This window comes from Ascaphus truei, chromosome 22 (genome assembly GCF_040206685.1).
Source record: "Ascaphus truei isolate aAscTru1 chromosome 22, aAscTru1.hap1, whole genome shotgun sequence".
In the NCBI taxonomy this organism is placed as follows: domain Eukaryota; kingdom Metazoa; phylum Chordata; class Amphibia; order Anura; family Ascaphidae; genus Ascaphus; species Ascaphus truei.
The window spans coordinates 829,698-857,197 of NC_134504.1; the positions used below are offsets into that span (position 1 = coordinate 829,698).

Consider the following 27,500-nt stretch of genomic DNA (forward strand, 5'->3'; position numbering starts at 1 on the left):
ACTGCCCCCTCCTGTCCACCCCCCCCCCCTCCCCCTCTCCTGTCTACTGCCCCCCCTCCTGTCCACTGCCCCCCCTCCTGTCCCCCCCCTCCTGTCCCCCCCCTCCTGCCCCCCCCTCCTGTCCCCCCCCTCCTGTCCACTGTCCGTCCCTCCTGTCCACTGTCCCCCCATCCTGTCCACTGTCCGTCCCCCACCTCCTGTCCACTGTCCGTCCCCACACCCTCCTGTCCACTGTCCGTCCCCACACCCTCCTGTCCACTGTTCGTCCCTCCCCTCTGGGGAACACGGAGAAAGAGGGAGAGAGAAGGGAGCGGGAAATTTTACTCACGGGCAACGCCAGGTCTCTCTCCCCCTCGCCGCTACAACTCACCTCTCTCCCTCTCCGCCGCCGCTCCAACTGGAACAGATGGCGGCGCCCGGAAGGACCCCCTTCCTCCCTCGCGGCGCCCAGTGAGAAGATGGCGGCGCCCGGAACTACAGGTAGGTGTCGCGTGTGTCGCCCCCCTACTTCTCCCCCCCCCACTTCTCCCCCCCCCCCACTTCTCCCCCCCCCCACTTCTCCCCACCTCTCCCCCCCCTACCTCTCCCCCCCTCACCCCCCCTCCTCCCCACCACCCCCCCTCCTCCCCACCACCCCCCCTCCTCCCCACCTACCTCCCAGAGCACGCTCTCTACGGCTCAACATCCCCGAGGAGCAGGAGGAGGGCGGCAGGGACTTAATGCTGCTAGGTGAGGAAATGCAAGGGGAGGAATCCATGCCTTTGACGCCCCCCCCCTGCCTTTGACGCCCCCCCCTGCCTTTGACGCCCCCCCCCTGCCTTTGACGCCCCCCCCCCTGCCTTTGATGCCCCCCCCCCCTGCCTTTGACGCCCCCCCCCCTGCCTTTGACGCCCCCCCCCGCCTTTGACGCCCCCCCCCCCTGCCTTTGACGCCCCCCCCCTGCCTTTGACGCCCCCCCCCTGCCTTTGACGCCCCCCCCTGCCTTTGACGCCCCCCCCCTGCCTTTGACGCCCCCCCCCTGCCTTTGACGCCCCCCCCCCTGCCTTTGACGCCCCCCCCTGCCTTTGATGCCCCCCCCCTGCCTTTGACGCCCCTGCCTTTGACGCCCCCCCCCCCCTGCCTTTGACGCCCCCCCCTGCCTTTGACGCCTCCCCGCCTTTGACGCCTCCCCTCCCATGACTCCCCTCCCTGGTGCTCCCCTCCCCGGCGCTCCCCTCCCCGGCGCTCCCCTCCCCGGCACTCCACTCACATCACCTCCCACACACTGACTGACACACACAACTTACTGACACACTGACGCGCGCACACACACTGATGACACACACACACTGACTGACACACACACTGACTGACACACACACTGACTGACACACACACACCGACTGACACACACACCGACTGACACACACACCGACTGACACACACACCGACTGACGCGCGCACACTGACTGCCGCACGCGCACACACACCCCCACACACACACACTGACTGCCGCACGCGCACACACTGACTGACTGCCGCACGCACACACTGACTGACGCGCACACAAACCCTGACTGACGCACACACGCACGCACACACTGACTGAGGCACACACTGACTGTGTGTGCGTCAGTCAGTCTGTGTGTGTTTGTGTTTCTGCCTCAGACTCACTGACGCGCGCGCAAACACACAGTGACTGACGCACACACGCTACATGAAGCTGTAAAGGAGGGAGGGAGGGAGGGGGGGGACTGGATTGATGTGAATGGGGGACAAACAGAGAGAGGGGGGAGGAGAGAGAGAGGAACGGGAACATTACATCCCGGGCAACGCCGGGTCTCTCAGCTAGTAAATTATAAATGTAATAAAAGAAATTCACTAAACATTTCTCGGCGGACACGTGAAGACAATTGTGCATCACTATGTTTTACAAAAAGTTGATTTCTTCAGGGAAAACTCTTATTAACGCTTTGTGACTTTCTAAGGAGAAACCCTATAAAACGTGGCTTCTTTTAACCAAACCCGACCCTTCCGCCTCATGTGATCGCTCTTGGGGTGGTCATGTGACCTGGCTGGTCCTTACTTACTCGAAGTGGTGGGAGCTGCACTTCCCTTTCACGCAGGCTGGCCGCTCCTTTGGATTACCCCTAGGAAACGAGCACTTGCCCAGGACTTACCTGGCACGTCATTAGTGCCCCTGACCTACCAGGTACAGATGTAGCAAGACATGGTTTTTGGCACCAGGGCAAGCCGTGGGACCACGACCACCCTACTGCCAGAGGATTATCGCTTCAGTGGGTCCAATCCGGAAGCATAGACCCCCGTAGCTCGAGCACGGTGGCAATTTCCCCGGAGCTGCGGCTTTAAGCTTTCAGTTGCGACTCCGGTGACCGTAACTCTGTACGTTAGAAGGGCCCCGAACGTTTCATTGCATTAACTTGAAAAAAGACTTCATTGAATTGCGAGTTGTAATGTACTTCTGAAATATTGCTTAACAGCTCCAGTCCTTGGCTGCAATAAAAAAGAAATTAGAAGCAGACCTCCAACAGATGATATCTGAGAATGAGGACTTCTTAAATGAATTTCATAGTTCTGATGACAAAGTTAGAAAAGCAGCAGCAGAGGTAAGCCAACTAGATCTTCTTCAGGTTCCAAAGCCTTTTCTGGACTCAGAAAATGTAATGAATGTCTGGTAATTGTTTGAAGGTAACGAGGAATGGTCACGGATTTAAGTGGAACGTTGCCAAGAATCCGTTCCTGCAACTATGGGACACGAAACCCGGAGAGATGATTACATTGCGAGTTCCACTGCTCGCAAAACCAGTTCTCTTTCAAATCATAATAATGTCTGACATCAGCTCATAATAAGGTTTGGTGCTTTAGAGCGGGGGGGAGGGCGCCAACTCCCGTCCTCAAGGGCCACCATAATGTCACGTTTACAGGAGATCACGGCTTCAGCACAGGTGGTGCAGTCACTGATTGAGCCACCCATGCTCAAGCCGTGATATCCTTAATACGTGGCCTGTTGGTGGCCCTTGAGGACGGGAGTTGGCTACCACTGATTTAGATCATTTTCAAACCACAAATTCAATTCAACTCAAGGTCCTTAACCCTTTGTGTGCGAGTGATCATATGTTAATGCTCCTCCCTCCCATGATGTCAGAGAAATGATGAATGCTGAAAGACCCAACTGCGCTAATTACTAACTAAGCCTTCATCTCATCACCGCTAGCATTGGATTAAATCAGAAGTCCAAAGCAGCAGCTCCACACACCGTGCCAGGCCGCCATATCCAAGGATGGCATGGGAAAGTAATCTGGTACAGATGTAGTAACTCTAACCGTCTCCGGTGGGGCAGACACGCACCGTCGTAGAACCAAAGGGTTAAGGCCGAGTTGCTGGGTCTCATTCAGAGCCCGCTCCAATCTTTATTGCCTCTCTGATTGATTAACACTTTCTATTCAAAGGTCCCTAAGAAAAGCAATGTGTCATCATTAATTTCCAAGGAAATGAAATCAGCCAAATCTTGTCTTTTATGTAGTTAGATTTCTTTAAGGAAGCCAATTTCTACGGGTTGCTCTTTGGCTGGCGACATGGGATTGCACTTTCACAGCAGCACGTTCTATTTCAGAGACAATATGAAATGAAAGGCCTATTGCTGCCATCTAGTGTTTTGTTGTAAATGTGCAGGTCGATCAATGTATACCTGTATTTAGGAAGTGGAAAGATGTGTTTAACTAACTAACTAACTAACTAACCCGTTAGTAGCGACGGCCAAATCTTTTCTTCGCATTTGAATTCGCCGCGGATTGGGCAGTTCCCCTGGATCTGTTAAAAATCTGCACTCTAATTAAATCCAAATACCTGAAACGTGCACATAGGAGGCGGGAACTATAACGCAATATCATGTACAGAATGGGACTCGCGAGCGTGTTAGTACAGTAACAGTGTCCTCCTTATTACACGCAGGTTTCCTTAGTACAGTAACAGTGTCCTCCTTATTACACGCAGGTTTCCTTAGTACAGTAACAGTGTCCTCCTTATTACACGCAGGTTTCCTTAGTACAGTAACAGTGTCCTCCTTATTACACGCAGGTTTCCTTAGTACAGTAACAGTGTCCTCCTTATTACACGCAGGCTTCCTTAGTACAGTAACAGTGTCCTCCTTATTACACACAGGCTTCCTTAGTACAGTAACAGTGTCCTCCTTATTACACACAGGCTTCCTTAGTACAGTAACAGTGTCCTCCTTATTACACACAGGCTTCCTTAGTACAGTAACAGTGTCCTCCTTATTACACACAGGCTTCCTTAGTACAGTAACAGTGTCCTCCTTATTACACGCAGGCTTCCTTAGTACAGTAACAGTGTCCTCCTTATTACACACAGGCTTCCTTAGTACAGTAACAGTGTCCTCCTTATTACACGCAGGCTTCCTTAGTACAGTAACAGTGTCCTCCTTATTACACACAGGCTTCGAGATTAGCAGAAGAATTACATCATGCACAAGATCACACGCACCACTTACAGAAAATAAAGAAAGGTTTGGAAAACCGAATCCGAGAGCTGACTAGCGGGATGGAAGAAGCTGAACAGATGATGTTAAAAGACGGGAAGAAGCTGGTTCAGAAACTGGAGGGAAGGGTAAGTTATTTTTGGTTTAACCCCTTCAGTGCCCTCTTGACATACAGTGTACGTCAGGCCCGTATAACGTACGCAGCACATCATGGCCTCTGGTTGTTTTTTAGGGGTTGGCTATGATCAGCTCTCCTGTGGAGCATTGATCGGACAACACTGGACAGTGGCGTCCCCCCTTCCTGACCCCAGAAGTGATCATGTGATCGGTCAGAATGACGGTCAAGTGATCCAGAGCCGCGGTGGTGGAAGCCACCCCCTGGTACTGAAAGGGTTACAACCACACCTCCCTCTTTGGTGATCCCTTAGACCTAGTGGTTCCAAGTGGATGAGGACTGCAGGGGTCTTACCCAGATCCCCCAGTTCCAAAGAATATAAACTTTAGATGAGGGCATTTGCTTTATTCAAAGTTGGCCACCGTAAAGTTACCTGCAAGTCAGCGCATAATGGAGACGTCATGAGTTGCCCCAACTAATTGTCTCCTTAATAGATTTCTGTCAGGGACCACCCTTCCCCATCACATGGACTGTATTAATAGAATGAAGTTATAGAACTTTCAGCTCCCTAACCTTGGTGTTTGTACAAGATACATTATTACATTTATATAGTTGCTTTATTGAATGTTGCCTGATGTATCTGTCTCTCCGATTCGTGGGGAACCAGCCTGAAAAAGAATTCAAAAGAGGTCAGTGAAATGAAAAATACACATTTAAATACAAAAATCGATACCATGAAACTAAAGTGGAGATTACCAACATTTAATAACAAAATATATTCATGCACAGTATGGGCTGTGGACGAGATGACAGCAGGAAAATAGCATGGTGGGGCACCGCACAATGAAACAATCCAGGGCTGGAGTGCATGCACATGCTAAATCTTACTTTATTTGCACAGAGCAAAATACAAAAGAGGGTTAGTACGCTGATGCATTTCACGCCTCGCCTGGCGCTATATCAAAGCGTAGAAACCCTGTGTTACTATCATTCGTTAAATAGTCATCACGCAGTAGAGTTCCAGTAATTGGGGTTCTGTTCCTTCCAGATAAAGGAGCTGGAGCTAGAACTGGATTCCGAACAAAAAAAACACGCAGAAACCACCAAAACTTTAAGGAAAAATGAGCGGCGTTTGAAGGAGGTGGTGTTCCAGGCGGAGGAGGATCAGAAGAACCAGCAGCGGACGCAGGAGCTTATCGAACGCCTGCAAAGCAAATTAAAGGCGTATAAGAGACAGGTGGAAGAAGTGGTGTGTACAGGGCAGGGGGTCATGTTTGGGATGTTACAGATTAGTGACACTTGTCCTTGTGCACATTTTTACTTACTCGTAGTACACATATATAGTAGAGCAGCGGGGTGCTCCCAGACCCCGAGGGCGGCCATATAACCAGGTTTTAGGATCTCACTAACACATACGTAACCATTTGGCCCAGCCCTAATTATCACTAGGACGCTGTGCTTAGGCACAGTCCTATATATAGTCCTGCAAATCTGGCCTTTTTAGGAGCACTGGGGGGATGAACTTTGAGCCCCACTGTAGTAAAGAAATACACTGACTTTCCCCCCATTTGTAGAATAAAATAAAGGGCTGTATTAGCTAAGCAGTGCTGCTCTTAAAGACCCCACGGTGCATTAACTTTAATAGGCTGCAAACTGTTTTATCATAAATCCTAGATTAACTAAATGGTGCTAAGTCTTAGTGCACCTGAAGTCCGATCACCTTAACGGGTATTAAAAGTGCTGTCTCACCAAATAAAATGAGTGATATTAAGTTACTTGTTAAAACTAGATGACTAACGATTAAATCTGAGACTTGAATGCATTTGAAATCCTGTTTGAAAGTCTGGAATAAGGTGGAGTTACCGGAAGAGCAGTAATATCTTTCTACAATTCCGGGTGCATTTTCAAAACATTAAAAAAGAATTGAATTATATTTTCGTTTAATAGTTTTTTCCCCATTCTTCCATTGATCCTAGCTGGGACGGCTCCATAACAATGCATGAGGGTCTTACCTGTGTCAGTACTATGGCAATCTTTTCATGTATTTCTACACAATACTGATGTATTTGAATGTTACGTTTCCATTATAGGAGGAACAAGCAAATGTGAACCTTGCCAAATACAGGAAGACTGTAAATGAACTAGATGATGCGGAGGAGAGGGCGGACATAGCAGAGGCCGTGCTCACTAAGATTAGAACGAAAAACCGGTCCAGCTTTGGAAAAGGCTTCTCTTCGGTAACTAGGACCGGCATGGAATATATACGTCGCTCGGCAGCCGAGGGTTACGGGTTTGGCACAGACTGTTAGCCAGGGATATCACAGGTCCATGGGAAAATATTACCTTCATATAGAAGCGCTATTCATTGAATGTTTCTGAGGAAAACAGTCACACTGAGTGGTTTGAGCTCTTTCTTTCCCCGCTGTGTGGGACTCGCACTTAAAGTGCTGACGAGACAAATTAGGGGATGTCAAATGACCAGAGAACAAACTAAGGCTGAAAAGCTCATTTATTATGCACAAAAGCAAAGCATTATCCATATTTATTTAGGTTTACTGGATTTATTACTCTTAATTGGTTCATACTGCACCGACACACTTTATTCGAGCAAATACCCAGTATGTACCTGGCAGATACCTGGAATGCGCCACTCCTCACCTCTGACAAGCCCCGTTGCGTTTGCCTTCCCAGCCTGGGTTCATGCCTGGCTGACGGGAGGCTGATCTGTTAAATGATAATGATTAGGATTTAATAGGCTGCAATGCTTCGCGTGTCTACCAGATGGCATAAATTCATGAATTGTAATGCAGTATATATATATATACTGTGCAGTATTGCAGACAGCGGGAATAAAATGCTTCAATCCCTGCTTGGAAAATAACTCAATGCACTCGGGCAGAAAACAGTCACAAACCTCAATACACCCGGGTATACCCGAATTCGTGGGACTAGCCGAGCTCGAATAAAGTGTGTCGCCAGTGTAGGCAGCTTGATAAAATGAAAGTAAATAAGGCACCTGGCACAGAATGGGACGTTTGGCTGTGACCAAAACACCGCCAGGACACCTTGCCACAGGGCATGTTGTCTGCCAAGCCAGTTCCAACAACTGGATGTGCCGACCGCCCACCTCGAGAACTGCATGTTTAAATGTTCCGCGTGGGACCCCTACACTGCCAGATAGGCCGCTCCAATGCGCGGTCTTTAAATGTCCTATGGGGGATCAGGCATCAGAGGAGCCTGTCGAGGCAGTGTAGGAGTCCCACGCAGAAGATTTAAACATGCAGTTGTCAGAGCGGTAAGACCTGGCTTGTCGGGTCGGGCACACGTGTATACATCGCGGCGACGTCTCCCGGGGGTTTGCTTCCTTTGGCTCAATATACTGTAAGTACGGATGTAGGATAAAGTATCCGTCATCTAAATTTAGCATCGGTTGAACTTGATGGACGTATGTCTTTTTTCAACCTCATTTACTATGTAACTCTCAAACATGCCAGAGCACGTGAAGTCAAGTGAAATTATTTGAGATACAGAAACGGATTTTGGAAATAACTATCCGAGGAGCTCCAAACATCTTCTGACATCCTCCAGTAATACCCCGTTCTGGGCATATTTGATGAGCAACCTAATACTACTCACAGTATACTCACATGTGCTGGCAAACTGATTGGTTATTTTAAAAAAACAGGTCTGATTTGGTGAAAAAACTCAGCAATAGATCGGCAAAGTTTTCAGCACAAATATATTAAATTGGACGGGAGAAGTTTCGATTACTGAAGTGACACTCCCACTTGGCTCTCAAAAGAATATTTTGTAAACCAATTAATGTGATTGGCTTCCTTGAGCAAATATAAACATGCTAATGCAAATATTAGGATGGGTTTTGATGTGTTTGATAAATGACACAAGAACAAAGAAAATTCACGCAATTAATACAGATTGCGAGGATAAACGGTCCAAATTATTCTGTAAAAATCATATCAAGAGGTATGTTTATTATATACAAATATTTTTCCAGGAACTTTTCACCCAAGTATCTAATGGGTTCAAACATAATTGGTAAATTAATGTTTGGTTTGTGGTTCAAATGACACTAAAATAGTCCATTTCATGTTTTACCTCTTAGCATTAATTCAGGAAATAACTTTGGCATTACTGCTGCATGCGTGAACAGTTTTAGGTGGCAGTATTACCAGTTAAAATTAACACATCCAAAAATGGCAAGGGCTCAGTAAATGGAGAATTGTATCCCTATTTAAAATTACGATTTATTTGTTGTATAATGATACAGAATATTTTTATATTTTAGGTTTCCATAGTAATTAAAGTAAGACATTCAACACGTGCAGAATGCTATAGTGAAATGTTGATTTATTTGCATTGCATACACCACACGCCTCGAACCCACCATACTGGAGTGATAACATGTAATATAATAACGTGCTAACTTTACGACGTTACCCCATTTTCGTTCGGCAAAAAGTTCACTGATGCAAAAGTTCCCAAGTAGCAAAATTTGAACAAAGAGGCCCATTTCGATAAACTTTTTTGGTGTCAAAAGTTAGATTTATTATCATTCCGAATTTTTCAAACTCTGTAGCAATTTCGATCGAAACCGCAGTAAATCTCGCCAGAGGATGTGCCCTAATAGTAACCGACAGGTGAGGCGTTGTCCTATTACATATTTTTATATTTGTGGTTATAGTAACACAGGAGGGAGAGGGAGTAGGGGGTATGGAACCTTTTATTGGACCCACAAGTAATTGGTCTGTTACAAGCTTTCCATGCACAGGGTCAGGGTTACCCAATGTAGGTTCCCGAGAGGTTCGAAAGCTTGCAACAACTACTTGTTGCTCTAATAAAAGGCATCATACCCCTACTCCCGCTCCCTCCTGTTACTACATGGAAGGAAGGACCAACACGCCCCCCCACCCTGCTTTGTCTGAAGGTGGAGGGATTACAGGTCGGAGTGGTGACTGTTGACATTTTGGAGAGAACAGTTTATGGGCTTTGTTGGTTTGACCCATTAATTTGCAAAGCAACTCATGTGAATTTCTACTCACAGGGACACAGTTCTCCATTCACGCCCCTCGCCCGATCTCCCAGCTCTGCAGGATCAGAAGGTCGTGGGGAAAAAATAAGGAATCAGGAAGACACAACATCTTTAATTCCAACGTACTTGAATTCTTTGAAGAAATTTGCGGCTGAATAACACATGACGAATGTCGTGTGCAGAGAGACGGCCGATTCTAACCATTTACTTACACTGATGTTTATTTGTTTGTTTTCTTTTTTTTACATCACAAAAATGTTATTTTTCTCTTTATACTGAGGGTGGCTTTATATGAAGGCTGCAAAACTAGTGCAAACAATGGTGCAAGAAACCGCATCAGAATGATAAATAAATACATCGATCGCAATAGGCGGCTTTCTGCGACATCGCCGCAGTTTTGCAGATCGCTGTCTTATAAATAGTCACATCTGTGCAGCTCGCGTTTTCTACGTTTGTTTCCGTGTCCTGGGGTCTGCGCCTATTACCAAAGGAGAGCAATTGTGGGGCAAAATAAGGGCACCAAGGGGCAAATGTATCGGGGCAAAAAGAGTTTAACATATACTGGGGGTTATTTACTAAAAGTGCCCGCGGCAAAGTCTGCGCAAAAGAATTGCACCAGATTTATTTAACCACAAGCTGCCATTACTCGCAGTGCGATGATACATCGGGTGCAGAGGTTCTGCCTCACAAGCCTTTTTCTTTAATGGAGGCTTCAGTATAAAGGATTTAAACTGATCAAGAGTGCATTGTGTCCAATCTACTTCTCCCCTAAAAGTATTTGGCGCACGCTTTCTTATTCTTTGTATGGCGTGCGTCACGTCCCTACATATGAATGCATTGAGAATTGTATATTTTTACGTCAAGAAAAGCTTGAGTAACAATGTTTATGATTTTCGCCGGGAGCCATTAAATCCGATGCGGGGTATTGCATCTGCTTTAGTGGTCATTGCCATGGATTTGAATGGCAGTTATCGCCAGATCGGGAACGGTACCCCATATCATGCTTGGTTGACTCCTGGACCTTTGTTCTGTTGGGGTCTTACTAAGTACACGGGCTCAGGGACCCGCTTATACTGCCTGGGATCCTCCATTACATATTTTTGGGGGAAACACCTCACAGACTTCTAGGGGTTCACAGAACCCCCTGTTGGGAACCGCGGATCTATATTAACAATGTAAAGCGGGGTGTCTCTACTTTTTACCGCCAGTTATTTAAAAAAATATAAAAAATCTTTAAAAATACTGCAACTTCCAACTTTAATAAAACAATGGGAAAATTCTTTATAGCATCCAGTAAAAGACCCCCATACACCCTTTTATTTGGTACAGTAGATAAAGAACATTTTCTAAACCAAATTGTATTTTAGATGCCAATCATTTTAAATTGAATGAAATGTTTCAATATTGTTCTGACAAATAAGAAATATGTTTACCAACTTATATTGCACCATATTTATTTTTGTAATTTTACCTTGTAATGCATTTGCCTTTATATATTCACATTTTATACACCAATGTGTGTCCACAGACTATTCACCTGATTTGCTTTAGATATATGTAATTAAAATCACTCTAAAATGGCATTATTTAGAAATTGTTTTTTTTTTTGTTCTATTAATATTAGAGGCAACCGATTTAAATACCAAGTCCAGGGGATGGGATAGGCGCGAGTAGGTTAAATCAGCAATCGCCATTTATTCAACAGCACCACATCCAAAAACAGAAAATAAAGAATACATGTACAGACAGAAGAGCAAATACAGGAATAAAATAGGGGCACACCCAGTGCATTCTGGGAACTGGGACTTATAAACGGATAATTTGGAAGCTGCCGTTACTGAGAGGGGAGGATCTGCTAGGAGGTTTATCACTGAAGTATGAATGGAAAGGAGGATTGGTTCTGGTTAAATGTTTGCGCTTTACGAAGCGACATGGAATGCAAAAACTGGAAATAATGCCATTTGTTCTTGAAATTTAAAAAAATCTATGTACAAACAGCACAGCCTTATGATAATCCGATTTAAGCTTTTTCCTTGCAGAAAAAGAATCCTATTAGAAAAGTATTTCTTCCACGTTAATATTATCAGGCCGGGCCAAAGGATTATTGGGGTGCAGGACTCGTTCTGATCAGGGTCCTGGCTGACTCCCTGAGCTGGGAGGGGGGGTGTTACGCTTGTACCCCAGAAAGTTTGGTGACAGCAGTGTGTGTATATGTAGTGTTTGTGTAATTGTATTTATATGGTGACGTCTTCTGAGGATTATAAATACATAAAGAAGTGTAAGCTCCTGGTTACATCCCGGGCAACGCCGGGTCTCTCAGCTAGTTAGGTTATAAAACACTTTATAGTTTCTATTCGGTGTAATGGAAGCGGATGTGATAACACAGCGGTGCGCAAACTGGGGGGCGCGAGATTGCCGACGGGGGGGTCGCGGAGTTTACAGAGGCCCCGCGCGCTTCCCAAAGGCACTTAAATTAAGTCCCGGGGGAGCTGCAGGGCCTCTGTGAACCTAACTTACCGTGGCTCCGGCGGCTTCCTCCCTGCGTCGCCATGGCAACGCGGCGTCACGTTGTGATGTCATGACGTCGGAGCGCGGGTAAGTGGGGGTGATGGGACCGCCGGTAGGGGGGCACGGGGAAAAAAGTTTGCGCCCCCCTGGATAACAGACGCATATAGAATATATAGGGCCCAGCCCTCCGCCAATGAATACAGTGAGAGGCTCAGTGATGCACAGGGGATGCTGAATGAACGTTATTCATGTGAAGGGAAGCTGATACATTGTTACCTATGTTAGCTCATTTGATTGAATAGGGCAGGGGCGAGCAAAGGTTTTTTGCTGCGCCCCCCCCCCCCTCTGTGCCAGTTCCAGAGCTCGAGCCCCTCTCCCCAGTGACCTGGCGTCAAATGATGCTTAGGGCCACGTGACGTCACGTGATCCAGCGTTGCCATTACTACGTGTCATGTCACATGACCCCGCTGCGTCATGTGATGCCGCGTTGTCATGGCGACGTGACCAGAAGCCAGCTGAATCCCAGTAAGTGAGTTGCAGTGGCCTCGTGTGGTCCCCCGGCATTTAATTTAGGAGCGTGTGGTCTCCGCAACTGCCCGCGCCCCCCAGAAAAATCCCGCGCCCCCCCAGTTTGCTGTTACATATCTCATCTTACATATTATATAATTAGGCCTTTTATCTTAGTGGCATGTAAAACGATTATAAATTGTGTTTCTTCTAAAAGCTTAACATTTAAAATAACCATCAGCTTGACGAAGGGTCATGTGACCCGAAACATCACTTTTTCTCCGCACTCCTCTGATTAATAAATTCAACTTTTTAGCATCTAATACAAGTGTATGGAGTGATTAATAACCAACGTTCGTGTTTTGATCCGATCTATGTTTACTTACCTGGAGAGAGTTGTAGGTAGCCAGATTGAGCTTGAATGGCAGCTGTTTGCCCCCTTGGTTCGTGTGTGTGTGTGTGTGTGTGTGTGTGTGTGTGTGTGTGTGTGTGTGTGTGTGTGTGTGTGTGTGTGTGTGTGTATTACCTGTGTAATTATCTGTACGTTATCACGTCTGTGTAAAGATGACTCTTTACTTGCGCTTTATATTTCTTGTTTCATGTTACAGATTAGTAAAGATGACTAATTTTTCTAGATATCTAACAATCTTTATCATAAGAAGTGTGATTAATAAGCCTTGTATAATTTACTGTGTGCAGAAAATGGTGCAGTGCATTCAAATAACCCGTCTTTCCCCTTTATATATGTGGCCCAGTGACTTATCTCAAATGACTGAATTAATGTGACTCTAACCCCCTAAATTATTATAATATCTGTAAGCCTGATATATAACCCCAGTATATCCATGTGTTTACCTCACCCCAAATCTATCCTTACAGCAGTGAGGACATTTGTCATTCTGACTTTTCCATGAGACAAAACACGTTGACAGTTAAAATGCATTTTATTTATTTACAGATACACATGATTTTTTAGCGAGTTATGTTTTTACGGTGAAGAAGTAGAATACTGGTTGGTTTAGGAATAGAAATCCGAGCGAGGCGGCAAATTGTTATAATAAAAGTATCGAACAAAACAATACATCTTTTATATAGTTGTTTTCTAAACACATGATGTTAAGTTCATTTGCTCTGATACACCAGTAAAAGAAAGCTGAACAACACATATGTAGCCTGGCTCACCTGCCTACAGGCGGCTCCAGGGAAGGTGGCATTCACCGGGGGCATTCTTCTCTTAAACCGGGTGGTGCCACTGACACGTTCCCGGCAGCAGGGAAAGCTACACGGGTTACATGTGTACATCTGGCTTTGTTTGTGTTACAATGTCCTACACAAGCCTTTGTAAAATGCTGTAATAAGACCATTAGAACACATTGCTAGCGATCTGACCCAACAGTTCTTCTTAAGCAACAATGTGCCAAGACTATGTATGCCTGTTACCCACCGACGCTCCCTGGTCCAATCACTACGGACCTGCGGAATCTCGGGGTAAAACTTGCTTTTCAGGTTACACCGGTAATGTCCCAGTACAAAAAAAAGAGGGTCCCTTATTAAGAGTAACACCAAATGTCAGCTAGAGATGGGGAAAGGTTCAAAGGTTGTACTTGGACAATTACTGTGTTGCAAGTTCACAAATTTGTTGGACATTCGAGGTCGTGGCGCAGAAATCGTGAAGATGCGAATCTTCGTCAGAAATCACCAACTGCGATAATTAAAGATAAGGCAGACACCAACTTTTGTAAACATTTAGCACAAACGGTGGGTGAATATTGGCGAATTTTAAGTATTTTGCAGATATTCACATACAGTTGAAGTGCTCATTTTGTAAACTGGGCTCCAACGTGCTATGTTACTGTTTCTTTAAGGGACACGTTCACACATCACTCGTCATTGATTGGCTCTCGGAGGAGACGAGATTGTGTGCACCTGAAGCAGCGATACTAGGAGAGTCCCAGCTGTGAGGCAGGGGGGCAGAGGGGCAGGGGGGCAGAGGGGGGGCAGCTTCCAGGTTAGCACAAAGAGAAATAATTAACACAATTCAGCAGGGGGACAGTCACTATAATACAGGGCTTCTCAACGTCCGGTTTTAAGGATATCCCTGCTTCAGCACAGGTGGATCAATCAGCATTATGCCACCTGTGCTGAAGTAGGGACTAATTGAGCCACCTGTGCTGAAGCAGGGATATCCTGAAAATGTAACCCGTTGGGGGATCTTGAGAACGGGAGTTGGCCACCCCTGCTACAGTATAAATCAGTACTGGAGCAGTCGGCACCATAAAGCTATACAATGGGAATAGTTTATCTTCCGAATGCAAAATTGGAGCAAAGTGCAGCAGCAGGGTACAGTATACAGGTAAACCAGCCGGAGCAGTGTACCTGCCCGAGGATTACAGCTGGGGGACCGTGATTAGTAACTGCCAGCGCAAATGAGTTTAAACAATTAACAATACGCCTTCCAACGAGTCACAGAAAATCTTAAAACTATGTCCTTAAACTTCACAATAAAATTCTACACAAAATGTGAACACGATACGTACGCACAATCTCATAGCATTTAGGTCCCAGTATGATCGCGTTTATAATGTTAAATTAGTATTTATATACTCTGGAATTTATTTAACCTTTTACACTATACAAAAGAGAGAATTAAATGGAGGAACACAAGCACAATGTCATTCAACATTTTCAGGCTGTGTATCAAGCTCCTCAAAATGACATAAATATTCACATCAAACTTCTTGTCGCTTGCGACCACAGCAAATAAAGTGGGTTATCCCATACGCAGCCGATCGCAAACTCCCATTGATCGCGCTGCGACCGGCCTCGTCGGAGCAGATGGAATAACCCCCCTAGAGTTTGATATGTCCAAATATATTAGGACCTAGTATTTCCTCCCAGACTCCTCCTATTGCTTTACATAACCAGCCAGACGTCACAACCTGATTCAGGCCGTAGAAAAAGGGGCAATGCAGCATTATACATTCATACCGGGAAAGATGCCTCCTGGGACGCTGTTTTATGCACTGGGAAGCGGTCCCCCCGCGTTGCAATTAACTGGAGGATGGAGGCGATCCGTACTGCAGTATCTGGAAGGCGACTTTACAGCCAACTAAACAGGGTCCCTAGGATCAGTTGCACGGAAATACTGAGCTTGATACAAAGGGGCACATACATCAAGCGCCTGCACGGGTTATCGTACACGTTGCGGGGTTACCCCCATCCAAGTTAATGGCAATTATTATTATCCTTTATTTGCAAAGCGCCAACATGTTCTGTAACCCGGTACAATGGGGGTACAGAGTGACAACCTAAATTACATACACGCAAGGACAGACAAGCGCAAACAGATACACAGAGGTAATGACGCCCTGATCCAGAGAGCTTACACTTTACAGGGAATACGGGGCAATTATGAAACAAAAGGTAAAGTGGCTGCTAATTGTAGGATGGAGTATGGTCCAGCCACACCGCTGGATCTATTAAGGTTTGAGGGTGTTAGATAGCATGGAGTTTGATCCAGCCGCACGGCTGGTATGACAAGGGTTGGTGGATGTTAGGCGTATGCCAGATACATGTAACGTGTGCGATAACCCGTAGCTGCACTTACCGCATGTGCCCCATAGTCCGCTATATACAGGTACACGTATATAAAACTCTAACACATACTGTACATATTGACAATGCACACAGTTTGATCCATAAATGGAATTTCTTTCAGTCTTTCCCTCACACACACCCTTCCTCACCCACCCTCATGCCTCAAATCAATTTCTAGTACATATTCAATATTATTGGCACATGTCTGCTTATATTTTATGCCAATAATTGTGATATTTATTTCAGTTATGCAGAGATGATGGCCTGTAATTATTAAGCTCTCTTATTCCATAAGACATCACATTCAAGAGAACGGCTCATAACTTGTCTTCCGGGGTTTTAATGACCCTTTTGCAATAGCACACCTTAGTAAATATGGGCCAATAGGATTTCCACTAGGGTTAGAAGCACCCCCACATTTAACAGAGAAGATGGATAATGAGCAGTTAACGACGTGGACATTTCCAGTCACCAGAAGGAAAGTTACAGCCTCTCTAACGGTTTGATATCCTGCTGCCCACTATAGGCCAGCCATAAAATAGTGCAAAGCCTTAAGCGAATGAGAGCTGAAGGTGCAATCCCTGGCAGCCAACCAAAAAAATGGCATTTTGTAAAGAATGTAACAATCCAATTGGCTTCCTGATACGTACCAAAGTGTAAAGCAACGGTTGGGCTGATACTGTTTCTTCCAACATTCATCTTTTCTTTAAAGGTCTCTGAATGGGAATAGGTTTATCACGTCTCTTACCTTGTCAGAGAGCCAATAAAGGCACCGGAAGGAGAGAGAGGAAGGCTTTGCCTGTGCAAACTCTTACTGCACACAGAGTGTTATCAGACAAAGCGGTTTACCCAGAGAGAAGGGAACCGCTCAGCTAAGTCTCTGCTCACCATGTTTACAAACTAACTTTACCCATTAAACATGTCCCTTCTATTAGTACACTTGGGTACTAGGAGAGTTATCTACTATGGAACTTTGAAACGAGTCATAAAGCTTTGCACCGTTTAGTGAATCTTGGCCTGTACTGAATCTTGTGATAAATTATGATCACAACAACTACATGTAGTTAACAATAATCAGTGGTCAAGACAAGAGCTGTTAGTGGCCTTTCCACCGAACAATGCAACTGGCTTCTTTAAGCACATGCAATCACGTGTATTGCAAACATTTGGCTGTTTTGACTTCTTTGTGGGATGTTCCCTCTTCTCCCTGTCAGAGGGCCCCACAGCCGGCAGAAACTGGTCGGTACTTCCCCGACACCAGGACCAACCCAGAGCGACATTGCAAAGGCAGAGAGAACCTGGCAAAGAAATCACCGCTTCCAAATTCTGCCTGTGTAATGCGGGGTAACGGGGTGAGATCCAGGAAGAGCGGATTTAAATCCAAACACGCACACACGCACAAACTCTCATACGTGTGTGTGTCTATAATTATATATACTTCTAAAGTGTGTGTATATAATTAATACTGTGTGTGCAGCTGTAGCAGACATTATCACAGCCATTATTTGACACTGCCATTGTGTGTGTGCGTGTGTGCGTGTGTGCGCGTGGGTGTGTAAACAGACGTACTTGGCATTTCAGATTCACATTCCCCAAAGCAAAGAAAACATTCCCAGTCCCTATGAAAAATAATGATTTGGTGATGTAGCACTTAACGACCTTGTTTTTGTTACAGAAATTTACAATATCCAGGCCTCAGCTGTATAAAGAAACCCTCAAACCAATAAAGCAATCTGGAAACTCTGTGCACAAGTACAGGAGGCAGAATCAGTCTATATCTCCATGTCCACTGGTCGGATGTCTCCGGTTTTGTGTTCCTTTACCCACAGTTCTCGGTCTGTAGCAGGATGGACTTTCTGAAGCAGCTGATCCACAGGCTCTACCGTCTGCAAAAAGAGATCAACAATGTCATCACCTTACTGATGCAAACCTTATTCTGCGTCCCTGTGCTGGAGAGGTTTAATTCCTTTTATTTGGTTGGAGGTGATCACTTGTCCCACACAGGAATCCAGCTTCACAATATATAGAATAAGAGCCCTGTGCAGATAATAATAACTTTATTTCATATAGCGCTTTTCTCCCAATGGGACACACAACGCGTCACAATTACAGTATAGCGCGCGGTACACAGGAATGTTACAGACCGTGGGGCCTATGCTAGTAGCCTTTATAAAACGTCTCGCTGGGCCTATTACGCCGCCAGTTTTGTCAGTGTAGTTATCCCGGTATCAGAAAGACTCTGAAGACCAGCAATAGTTAAATGCGAGGAGCAGCGATGTGATATCCGCCTCTCTCAAAAGTTATTACCCGTGGATCTGCCGCGATGTGGGAGGGCCAGCGGCACAGAGAGCCGCTTCTCCCTGCGCATATCTCGTGAGCAGGGGGTCTCCGGAGCAGAACCGTGGTGATTTGATGTCCGGGGACCCCCTGCTTTCCGAGTACCTACGACTACCAGAAATGTTACACTAGTACCGTGGCGGCCAACTCCAGTCCCCATGGACCACCAACAGGCCAGGTTTTAGGGATATCCCTGATTCAGCACAGGTGGTGCAGTCGAAGACTGAGCCACTGATTGAGCCACCTTTTGCTGAAGCAGGGATATTCTTAATACCTGGCCTGTTGGTGGTCCTTGAGGACTTTAGTTGGCCAGTCCTGCTCTAGTATAATGGCTACTGCTAATTAAACCCCATGAAATTCAACATTTACCTGCGTGAAACTGGAAGTAAATATCTGTGTAAAACACTAAAGTGGAGTTTCCTCTGACAATGAGATCAATGATTCTGTGTGTTACACTAATCACAATGAAAAGGTGTGGTTCCACGTACGACGTGGGAGGCAGGCGGTCTCCAGAGCTCTGGGGAACCCTTCTGCCCCCCAAGATACGCACCTCCAAAGGTGCGGAAATGAACGCGGTTCAGCTCCGTGTGCATGAAATTCTCCTTAAACATCTAATAAGACCAATCATTTTTAAGCCAAGCTTATAACGTTGAGAAGTCGTAACTTCAATAAATAAATAAAAGCCATAATTGTACGTACACTTTGGTTAAACATATCGGTTTCGTGCCGCAATTGTGTATATTGGCAAAGGTGCTGGCGTATTATTTCCACGCGTTCCACTTCCAGCCGCTCCAGTTCCTGTAGAAACACAAAACAGTCAGACAAGCTGTAATTAAATGATATGTTAATGATATGTTAACTGTACGCTAACGGTGCGTTAATGACAGCATCAAACCGGTTTTTTGAAAGGTCTCCCATCGACTCGCCAAATAGGGCTCAAGGTTGAGATTTAACTCAATCGCTATGAAACGTGCGTTTTCATGCAAAATGTCATTATTGGTGACGAATTTTTCCACGGCTGATAGCTATGGCCCCTCTGTATTAAAGGAGCAATTCATACCGTTTTTATATTATCGCAGGCTTGAAGCAGGGGGTCTCCGGACCTGAACCCATTGATTTCAGCTCAGGAGACCCCCTGCTTCTGGAGAAACTTACCTCTGTAGGGGGTGACAGTAACCGCTCCAGCCAAGCTAGCGGGTTTAAAGGTCCCGCGCCACATGGGGCAATAGGAAGCCGAACCAGATGACTTCCTATTACCCCACAGGTCACGGGAGCTTTGAAACTCCGCCATTATGTGAACCCTGCTAGATGAACGGAGTGGCTCCTGGGACCCTACGGAAGTCTATCTCCGGAAGCAGGCGGTCCCGGAGCAGAAATTAAAGGGGTTCAGCTCTGGAGATCCCCTGCTTCAGTCCAAGTATTCAACCTAACGCGATGCTTCAAAAATTATTTCACGCAAATGATGGATTTTATGTATAAAGCCACTTTTTGGAACGGTTTGTATTAGCATAAGGTATAACAAATAAATGGCCTGCTTTTAATATGATCTTTCCTATCTTACAGACGTGTCCTGTGTTACAGGGTTTGCAATGTTTTCCCACGCAACACCCTTAAAAGAAGCAGTATCATGACAGTAACATTTTAACGAGGTTGCATCTCGGTGATTAATGCCTTTTTTTGCCCAAAGCGGACACTAATAAATCATTCACAGATTTCGCCGGTGTTATCGCTGCTGCCGGCGCAATAGCGCATTGGCTCCGCCCCTTTGTCACCAGCGGCTAATGCATTTAGAAGGGTGGCCACTGGCGCGTTGTGTGTGTCCTGCAGCAACGCGCCCTCGGGATCTGATTGAGCCACCTGTGCTGAAGCACGGATATCCTGAAAACCTGACCTGTTGGGAGTGGAGTTGGCCACCCCTGGGTTAGACATGTAGCCCATATTTACTGCGCAGCTGTGTGCTATATAACATCCCTGAGCCCACTGAAATCTGCGCAGGAAGCGGGAAGGTCATTCATCAGAAAACATACCAGTGTGGTGGTAACCATTTCTTCAAACCATTTGGACTGTGCTTGGTTGTAGAGGTCTACACAGCGCATCAAATCGTCCCCTGCAATGTCAAACCGGTTCATATTAAAGTGCGCTCCTCTCATTGTAACAGTCGCGCTGCTTCCATTAATACACAGTCAGGCATTTATATAGTAGCATCTTATTACTACTAAAGAAACAGTTCATAAAGACATTACCATTGAGGGCCCTATTTTCTAAGCAGTGTTAAGCTATAAGACATCTTCCAGCCTGTTCCCTTGAATGGAGCTGAAGGCGTCCTCTGACACTGGAAGTTCTCTTGAAGAATAACACTGCTGAGTAATTATAGACCTCAGTGTCATCGTTAGCAGTTACAGTAACGCTGCAGAAACACACCGGATACATACATTATGTGTTCAGGATAGGCCTCACGTTAGCAGTTACAGTAACGCTGCAGAAACATACAGGATACATACAGTATGTGCTCAGGATAGGCCTCACGTTAGCAGTTACAGTAATGCTGCAGAAACACACAGGATACATACAGTATGTTCTCAGGATAGGCCTCACGTTAGCAGTTACAGTAACGCTGCAGAAACACACAGGATACATACAGTATGTGCTCAGGATAGGCCTCACGTTAGCAGTTACAGTAACGCTGCAGAAACACACAGGATACATACAGTATGTGCTCAGGATAGGCCTCACGTTAGCAGTTACAGTAACGCTGCAGAAACACACAGGATACATACAGTATGTGCTCAGGATAGGCCTCACATTAGCAGTTACAGTAACGCTGCAGAAACACACAGGATACATACAGTATGTGCTCAGGATAGGTCTCACGTTAGCAGTTACAGTAACGCTGCAGAAACACACAGGATACATACAGTATGTGCTCAGGATAGGCCTCACGTTAGCAGTTACAGTAAAGCTGCAGAAACACACAGGATACATACAGTATGTGCTCAGGATAGGCCTCACGTTAGCAGTTACAGTAACGCTGCAGAAACACACAGGATACATACAGTATGTGCTCAGGATAGGCCTCACGTTAGCAGTTACAGTAACGCTGCAGAAACACACAGGATACATACAGTATGTGCTCAGGATAGGCCTCACGTTAGCAGTTACAGTAACGCTGCAGAAACACAGGATACATACAGTATGTGCTCAGGATAGGCCTCACGTTAGCAGTTACAGTAACGCTGCAGAAACACACAGGATACATACAGTGTGTGCTCAGGATAGGCCTCACGTTAGCAGTTACAGTAACGCTGCAGAAACACACAGGATACATACAGTATGTGCTCAGGATAGGCCTCACATTAGCAGTTACAGTAACGCTGCAGAAACACACAGGATACATACAGTATGTGCTCAGGTTAGGCCTCACGTTAGCAGTTACAGTAACGCTGCAGAAACACACAGGATACATACAGTATGTGCTCAGGATAGGCCTCACGTTAGCAGTTACAGTAACGCTGCAGAAACACACAGGATACATACAGTATGTGCTCAGGATAGGCCTCACGTTAGCAGTTACAGTAACGCTGCAGAAACACACAGGATACATACAGTATGTGCTCAGGATAGGCCTCACGTTAGCAGTTACAGTAACGCTGCAGAAACACACAGGATACATACAGTATGTGCTCAGGATAGGCCTCACGTTAGCAGTTACAGTAACGCTGCAGAAACACACAGGATACATACAGTATGTGCTCAGGATAGGCCTCACGTTAGCAGTTACAGTAACGCTTCAGAAACACACAGGATACATACAGTATGTGCTCAGGATAGGCCTCACGTTAGCAGTTACAGTAACGCTGCAGAAACACACAGGATACATACAGTATGTGCTCAGGATAGGCCTCACGTTAGCAGTTACAGTAACGCTGCAGAAACACACAGGATACATACAGTATGTGCTCAGGATAGGCCTCACGTTAGCAGTTACAGTAACGCTGCAGAAACACACAGGATACATACAGTATGTGCTCAGGATAGGGCTCACGTTAGCAGTTACAGTAACGCTGCAGAAACACACAGGATACATACAGTGTGTGCTCAGGATAGGCCTCACGTTAGCAGTTACAGGAACGCTGCAGAAACACACAGGATACATACAGTATGTGCTCAGGATAGGCCTCACGTTAGCAGTTACAGTAACGCTGCAGAAACACACAGGATACATACAGTATGTGCTCAGGTTAGGCCTCACGTTAGCAGTTACAGTAACGCTGCAGAAACACACAGGATACATACAGTATGTGCTCAGGATAGGCCTCACGTTAGCAGTTACAGTAACGCTGCAGAAACACACAGGATACATACAGTATGTGCTCAGGATAGGCCTCACGTTAGCAGTTACAGTAACGCTGCAGAAACACACAGGATACATACAGTATGTGCTCAGGATAGGCCTCACGTTAGCAGTTACAGTAACGCTGCAGAAACACACAGGATACATACAGTATGTGCTCAGGATAGGCCTCACGTTAGCAGTTACAGTAACGCTGCAGAAACACACAGGATACATACAGTATGTGCTCAGGATAGGCCTCACATTAGCAGTTACAGTAACGCTGCAGAAACACACAGGATACATACAGTATGTGCTCAGGATAGGCCTCACGTTAGCAGTTACAGTAACGCTGCAGAAACACAGGATACATACAGTATGTGCTCAGGATAGGCCTCACGTTAGCAGTTACAGTAACGCTGCAGAAACACACAGGATATATACAGTATGTGCTCAGGATAGGCCTCACGTTAGCAGTTACAGTAACGCTGCAGAAACACACAGGATACAGTATGTGCTCAGGATAGGCCTCACGTTAGTAGTTACAGTAACGCTGCAGGAACACACAGGATACATACAGTATGTGCTCAGGATAGGCCTCACGTTAGCAGTTACAGTAACGCTGCAGAAACACACAGGATACATACAGTATGTGCTCAGGATAGGCCTCACATTAGCAGTTACAGTAACGCTGCAGAAACACACAGGATACATACAGTGTGTGCTCAGGATAGGCCTCCCGTTAGCAGTTACAGTAACGCTGCAGAAACACACAGGATACAGTATGTGCTCAGGATAGGCCTCACGTTAGCAGTTACAGTAATGCTGCAGAAACACACAGGATACATACAGTATGTGCTCAGGTTAGGCCTCACGTTAGCAGCTACAGTAATGCTGCAGAAACACACAGGATACATACAGTATGTGCTCAGGTTAGGCCTCACGTTAGCAGCTACAGTAATGCTGCAGAAACACACAGGATACATACAGTGTGTGCTCAGGATAGGCCTCACGTTAGCAGTTACAGTAACGCTGCAGAAACACACAGGATACATACAGTATGTGCTCAGGATAGGCCTCACGTTAGCAGTTATAGTAACGCTGCGGAAACACACAGAATGATAGGCCTCACGTTAGCAGTTACTGCACCGACACACTTTATTCGAGCAAATACCCAGTATGTACCTGGCAGATACCTGGAATGCGCCGCTCCTCACCTCTGACAAGCCCCGTTGCGTTTGCCTTCCCAGCCTGGGTTCATGCCTGGCTGACGGGCGGCTGATCTGTTAAATGATAATGATTAGGATTTAATAGGCTGCAATGCTTCGCGTGTCTACCAGATGGCATAAATTCATGAATTGTAATGCAGTATATATATATATACTGTGCAGTATTGCAGCCAGCGGGAATAAAATGCTTCAATCCCTGCCTGGAAAATACCTCAATGCACTCGGGCAGAAAACAGTCACAAACCTCAATACACCCGGGTATACCCGAATTCGTGGGACTAGCCGAGCTCGAATAAAGTGTGTCGCCAGTGTACAGTAACGCTGCAGAAACACACAGGATACATACAGTATGTGCTCAGGATAGGCCTCACGTTAGCAGCTACAGTAACGCTGCAGAAACACACAGGATACATACAGTATGTGCTCAGGATAGGCCTCACATTAGCAGTTACAGTAACGCTGCGGAAACACACAGGATACATACAGTATGTGCTCAGGATAGGCCTCACGTTAGCAGTTACAGTAACGCTGCAGAAACACACAGGATACATACAGTATGTGCTCAGGATAGGCCTCACGTTAGCAGTTACAGTAACGCTGCAGAAACACACAGGATACATACAGTATGTGCTCAGGATAGGCCTCACGTTAGCAGTTACAGTAACGCTGCAGAAACACACAGGATACATACAGTATGTGCTCAGGATAGGCCTCACGTTAGCAGTTACAGTAACGCTGCAGAAACACACAGGATACATACAGTATGTGCTCAGGATAGGCCTCACGTTAGCAGTTACAGTAACGCTGCAGAAACACACAGGATACATACAGTATGTGCTCAGGATAGGCCTCACGTTAGCAGTTACAGTAACGCTGCAGAAACACACAGGATACATACAGTATGTGCTCAGGATAGGCCTCACGTTAGCAGTTACAGTAACGCTGCAGAAACACACAGGATACATACAGTATGTGCTCAGGATAGGCCTCACGTTAGCAGTTACAGTAACGCTGCAGAAACACACAGGATACATACAGTATGTGCTCAGGATAGGCCTCACATTAGCAGTTACAGTAACGCTGCAGAAACACACAGGATACATACAGTATGTGCTCAGGATAGGCCTCACGTTAGCAGTTACAGTAACGCTGCAGAAACACAGGATACATACAGTATGTGCTCAGGATAGGCCTCACGTTAGCAGTTACAGTAACGCTGCAGAAACACACAGGATATATACAGTATGTGCTCAGGATAGGCCTCACGTTAGCAGTTACAGTAACGCTGCAGAAACACACAGGATACAGTATGTGCTCAGGATAGGCCTCACGTTAGTAGTTACAGTAACGCTGCAGGAACACACAGGATACATACAGTATGTGCTCAGGATAGGCCTCACGTTAGCAGTTACAGTAACGCTGCAGAAACACACAGGATACATACAGTATGTGCTCAGGATAGGCCTCACATTAGCAGTTACAGTAACGCTGCAGAAACACACAGGATACATACAGTGTGTGCTCAGGATAGGCCTCCCGTTAGCAGTTACAGTAACGCTGCAGAAACACACAGGATACAGTATGTGCTCAGGATAGGCCTCACGTTAGCAGCTACAGTAATGCTGCAGAAACACACAGGATACATACAGTATGTGCTCAGGTTAGGCCTCACGTTAGCAGCTACAGTAATGCTGCAGAAACACACAGGATACATACAGTGTGTGCTCAGGATAGGCCTCACGTTAGCAGTTACAGTAACGCTGCAGAAACACACAGGATACATACAGTATGTGCTCAGGATAGGCCTCACGTTAGCAGTTATAGTAACGCTGCGGAAACACACAGAATGATAGGCCTCACGTTAGCAGTTACTGCACCGACACACTTTATTCGAGCAAATACCCAGTATGTACCTGGCAGATACCTGGAATGCGCCGCTCCTCACCTCTGACAAGCCCCGTTGCGTTTGCCTTCCCAGCCTGGGTTCATGCCTGGCTGACGGGCGGCTGATCTGTTAAATGATAATGATTAGGATTTAATAGGCTGCAATGCTTCGCGTGTCTACCAGATGGCATAAATTCATGAATTGTAATGCAGTATATATATATATACTGTGCAGTATTGCAGCCAGCGGGAATAAAATGCTTCAATCCCTGCCTGGAAAATACCTCAATGCACTCGGGCAGAAAACAGTCACAAACCTCAATACACCCGGGTATACCCGAATTCGTGGGACTAGCCGAGCTCGAATAAAGTGTGTCGCCAGTGTACAGTAACGCTGCAGAAACACACAGGATACATACAGTATGTGCTCAGGATAGGCCTCACGTTAGCAGCTACAGTAACGCTGCAGAAACACACAGGATACATACAGTATGTGCTCAGGATAGGCCTCACATTAGCAGTTACAGTAACGCTGCGGAAACACACAGGATACATACAGTATGTGCTCAGGATAGGCCTCACGTTAGCAGTTACAGTAACGCTGCAGAAACACACAGGATACATACAGTATGTGCTCAGGATAGGCCTCACGTTAGCAGTTACAGTAACGCTGCAGAAACACACAGGATACATACAGTATGTGCTCAGGATAGGCCTCACGTTAGCAGTTACAGTAACGCTGCAGAAACACACAGGATACATACAGTATGTGCTCAGGATAGGCCTCACGTTAGCAGTTACAGTAACGCTGCAGAAACACACAGGATACATACAGTATGTGCTCAGGATAGGCCTCACGTTAGCAGTTACAGTAACGCTGCAGAAACACACAGGATACATACAGTATGTGCTCAGGATAGGCCTCACGTTAGCAGTTACAGTAACGCTGCAGAAACACACAGGATACATACAGTATGTGCTCAGGATAGGCCTCACGTTAGCAGTTACAGTAACGCTGCAGAAACACACAGGATACATACAGTATGTGCTCAGGATAGGCCTCACGTTAGCAGTTACAGTAACGCTGCAGAAACACACAGGATACATACAGTATGTGCTCAGGTTAGGCCTCACGTTAGCAGTTACAGTAACGCTGCAGAAACACACAGGATACATACAGTATGTGCTCAGGATAGGCCTCACGTTAGCAGTTACAGTAACGCTGCAGGAACACACAGGATACATACAGTATGTGCTCAGGATAGGCCTCACGTTAGCAGTTACAGTAACGCTGCAGAAACACACAGGATACATACAGTGTGTGCTCAGGATAGGCGTCACGTTAGCAGTTACAGTAACGCTGCAGAAACACACAGGATACATACAGTGTGTGCTCAGGATAGGCGTCACGTTAGCACTTACAGTAACGCTGCAGAAACACACAG

General features: G+C 46.0%; 2 protein-coding genes across 7 annotated transcripts in view; one reads left to right on the plus strand and one right to left on the minus strand.

The window, feature by feature from the left end:
- LOC142472530 (myosin heavy chain, skeletal muscle-like) overlaps positions 1-6,922 on the plus strand; it is a 117,792-nt gene extending 110,870 nt beyond the window's left edge. Inside the window, exons 16-20 of the mRNA XM_075579572.1 lie at positions 2,106-2,191; positions 2,481-2,606; positions 4,456-4,626; positions 5,662-5,862; positions 6,704-6,922. Of these exons, the coding sequence (XP_075435687.1) occupies positions 2,106-2,191; positions 2,481-2,606; positions 4,456-4,626; positions 5,662-5,862; positions 6,704-6,922 (803 nt within the window). The remainder of the gene's footprint in view (positions 1-2,105; positions 2,192-2,480; positions 2,607-4,455; positions 4,627-5,661; positions 5,863-6,703) is intronic.
- A 6,681-nt stretch (positions 6,923-13,603) lies between these two features.
- GAS7 (growth arrest specific 7) overlaps positions 13,604-27,500 on the minus strand; it is a 251,832-nt gene continuing 237,935 nt past the window's right edge. For all 6 annotated transcript variants that reach the window (XM_075579600.1, XM_075579599.1, XM_075579604.1 and 3 more), the window contains 3 exons: positions 20,640-20,719; positions 19,312-19,410; positions 13,604-18,161 (listed from right to left, as the gene is read on the minus strand). In XM_075579600.1, coding sequence (XP_075435715.1) covers positions 18,048-18,161; positions 19,312-19,410; positions 20,640-20,719 — 293 coding nt within the window. In that variant the 3' untranslated portion in view covers positions 13,604-18,047. The remainder of the gene's footprint in view (positions 18,162-19,311; positions 19,411-20,639; positions 20,720-27,500) is intronic.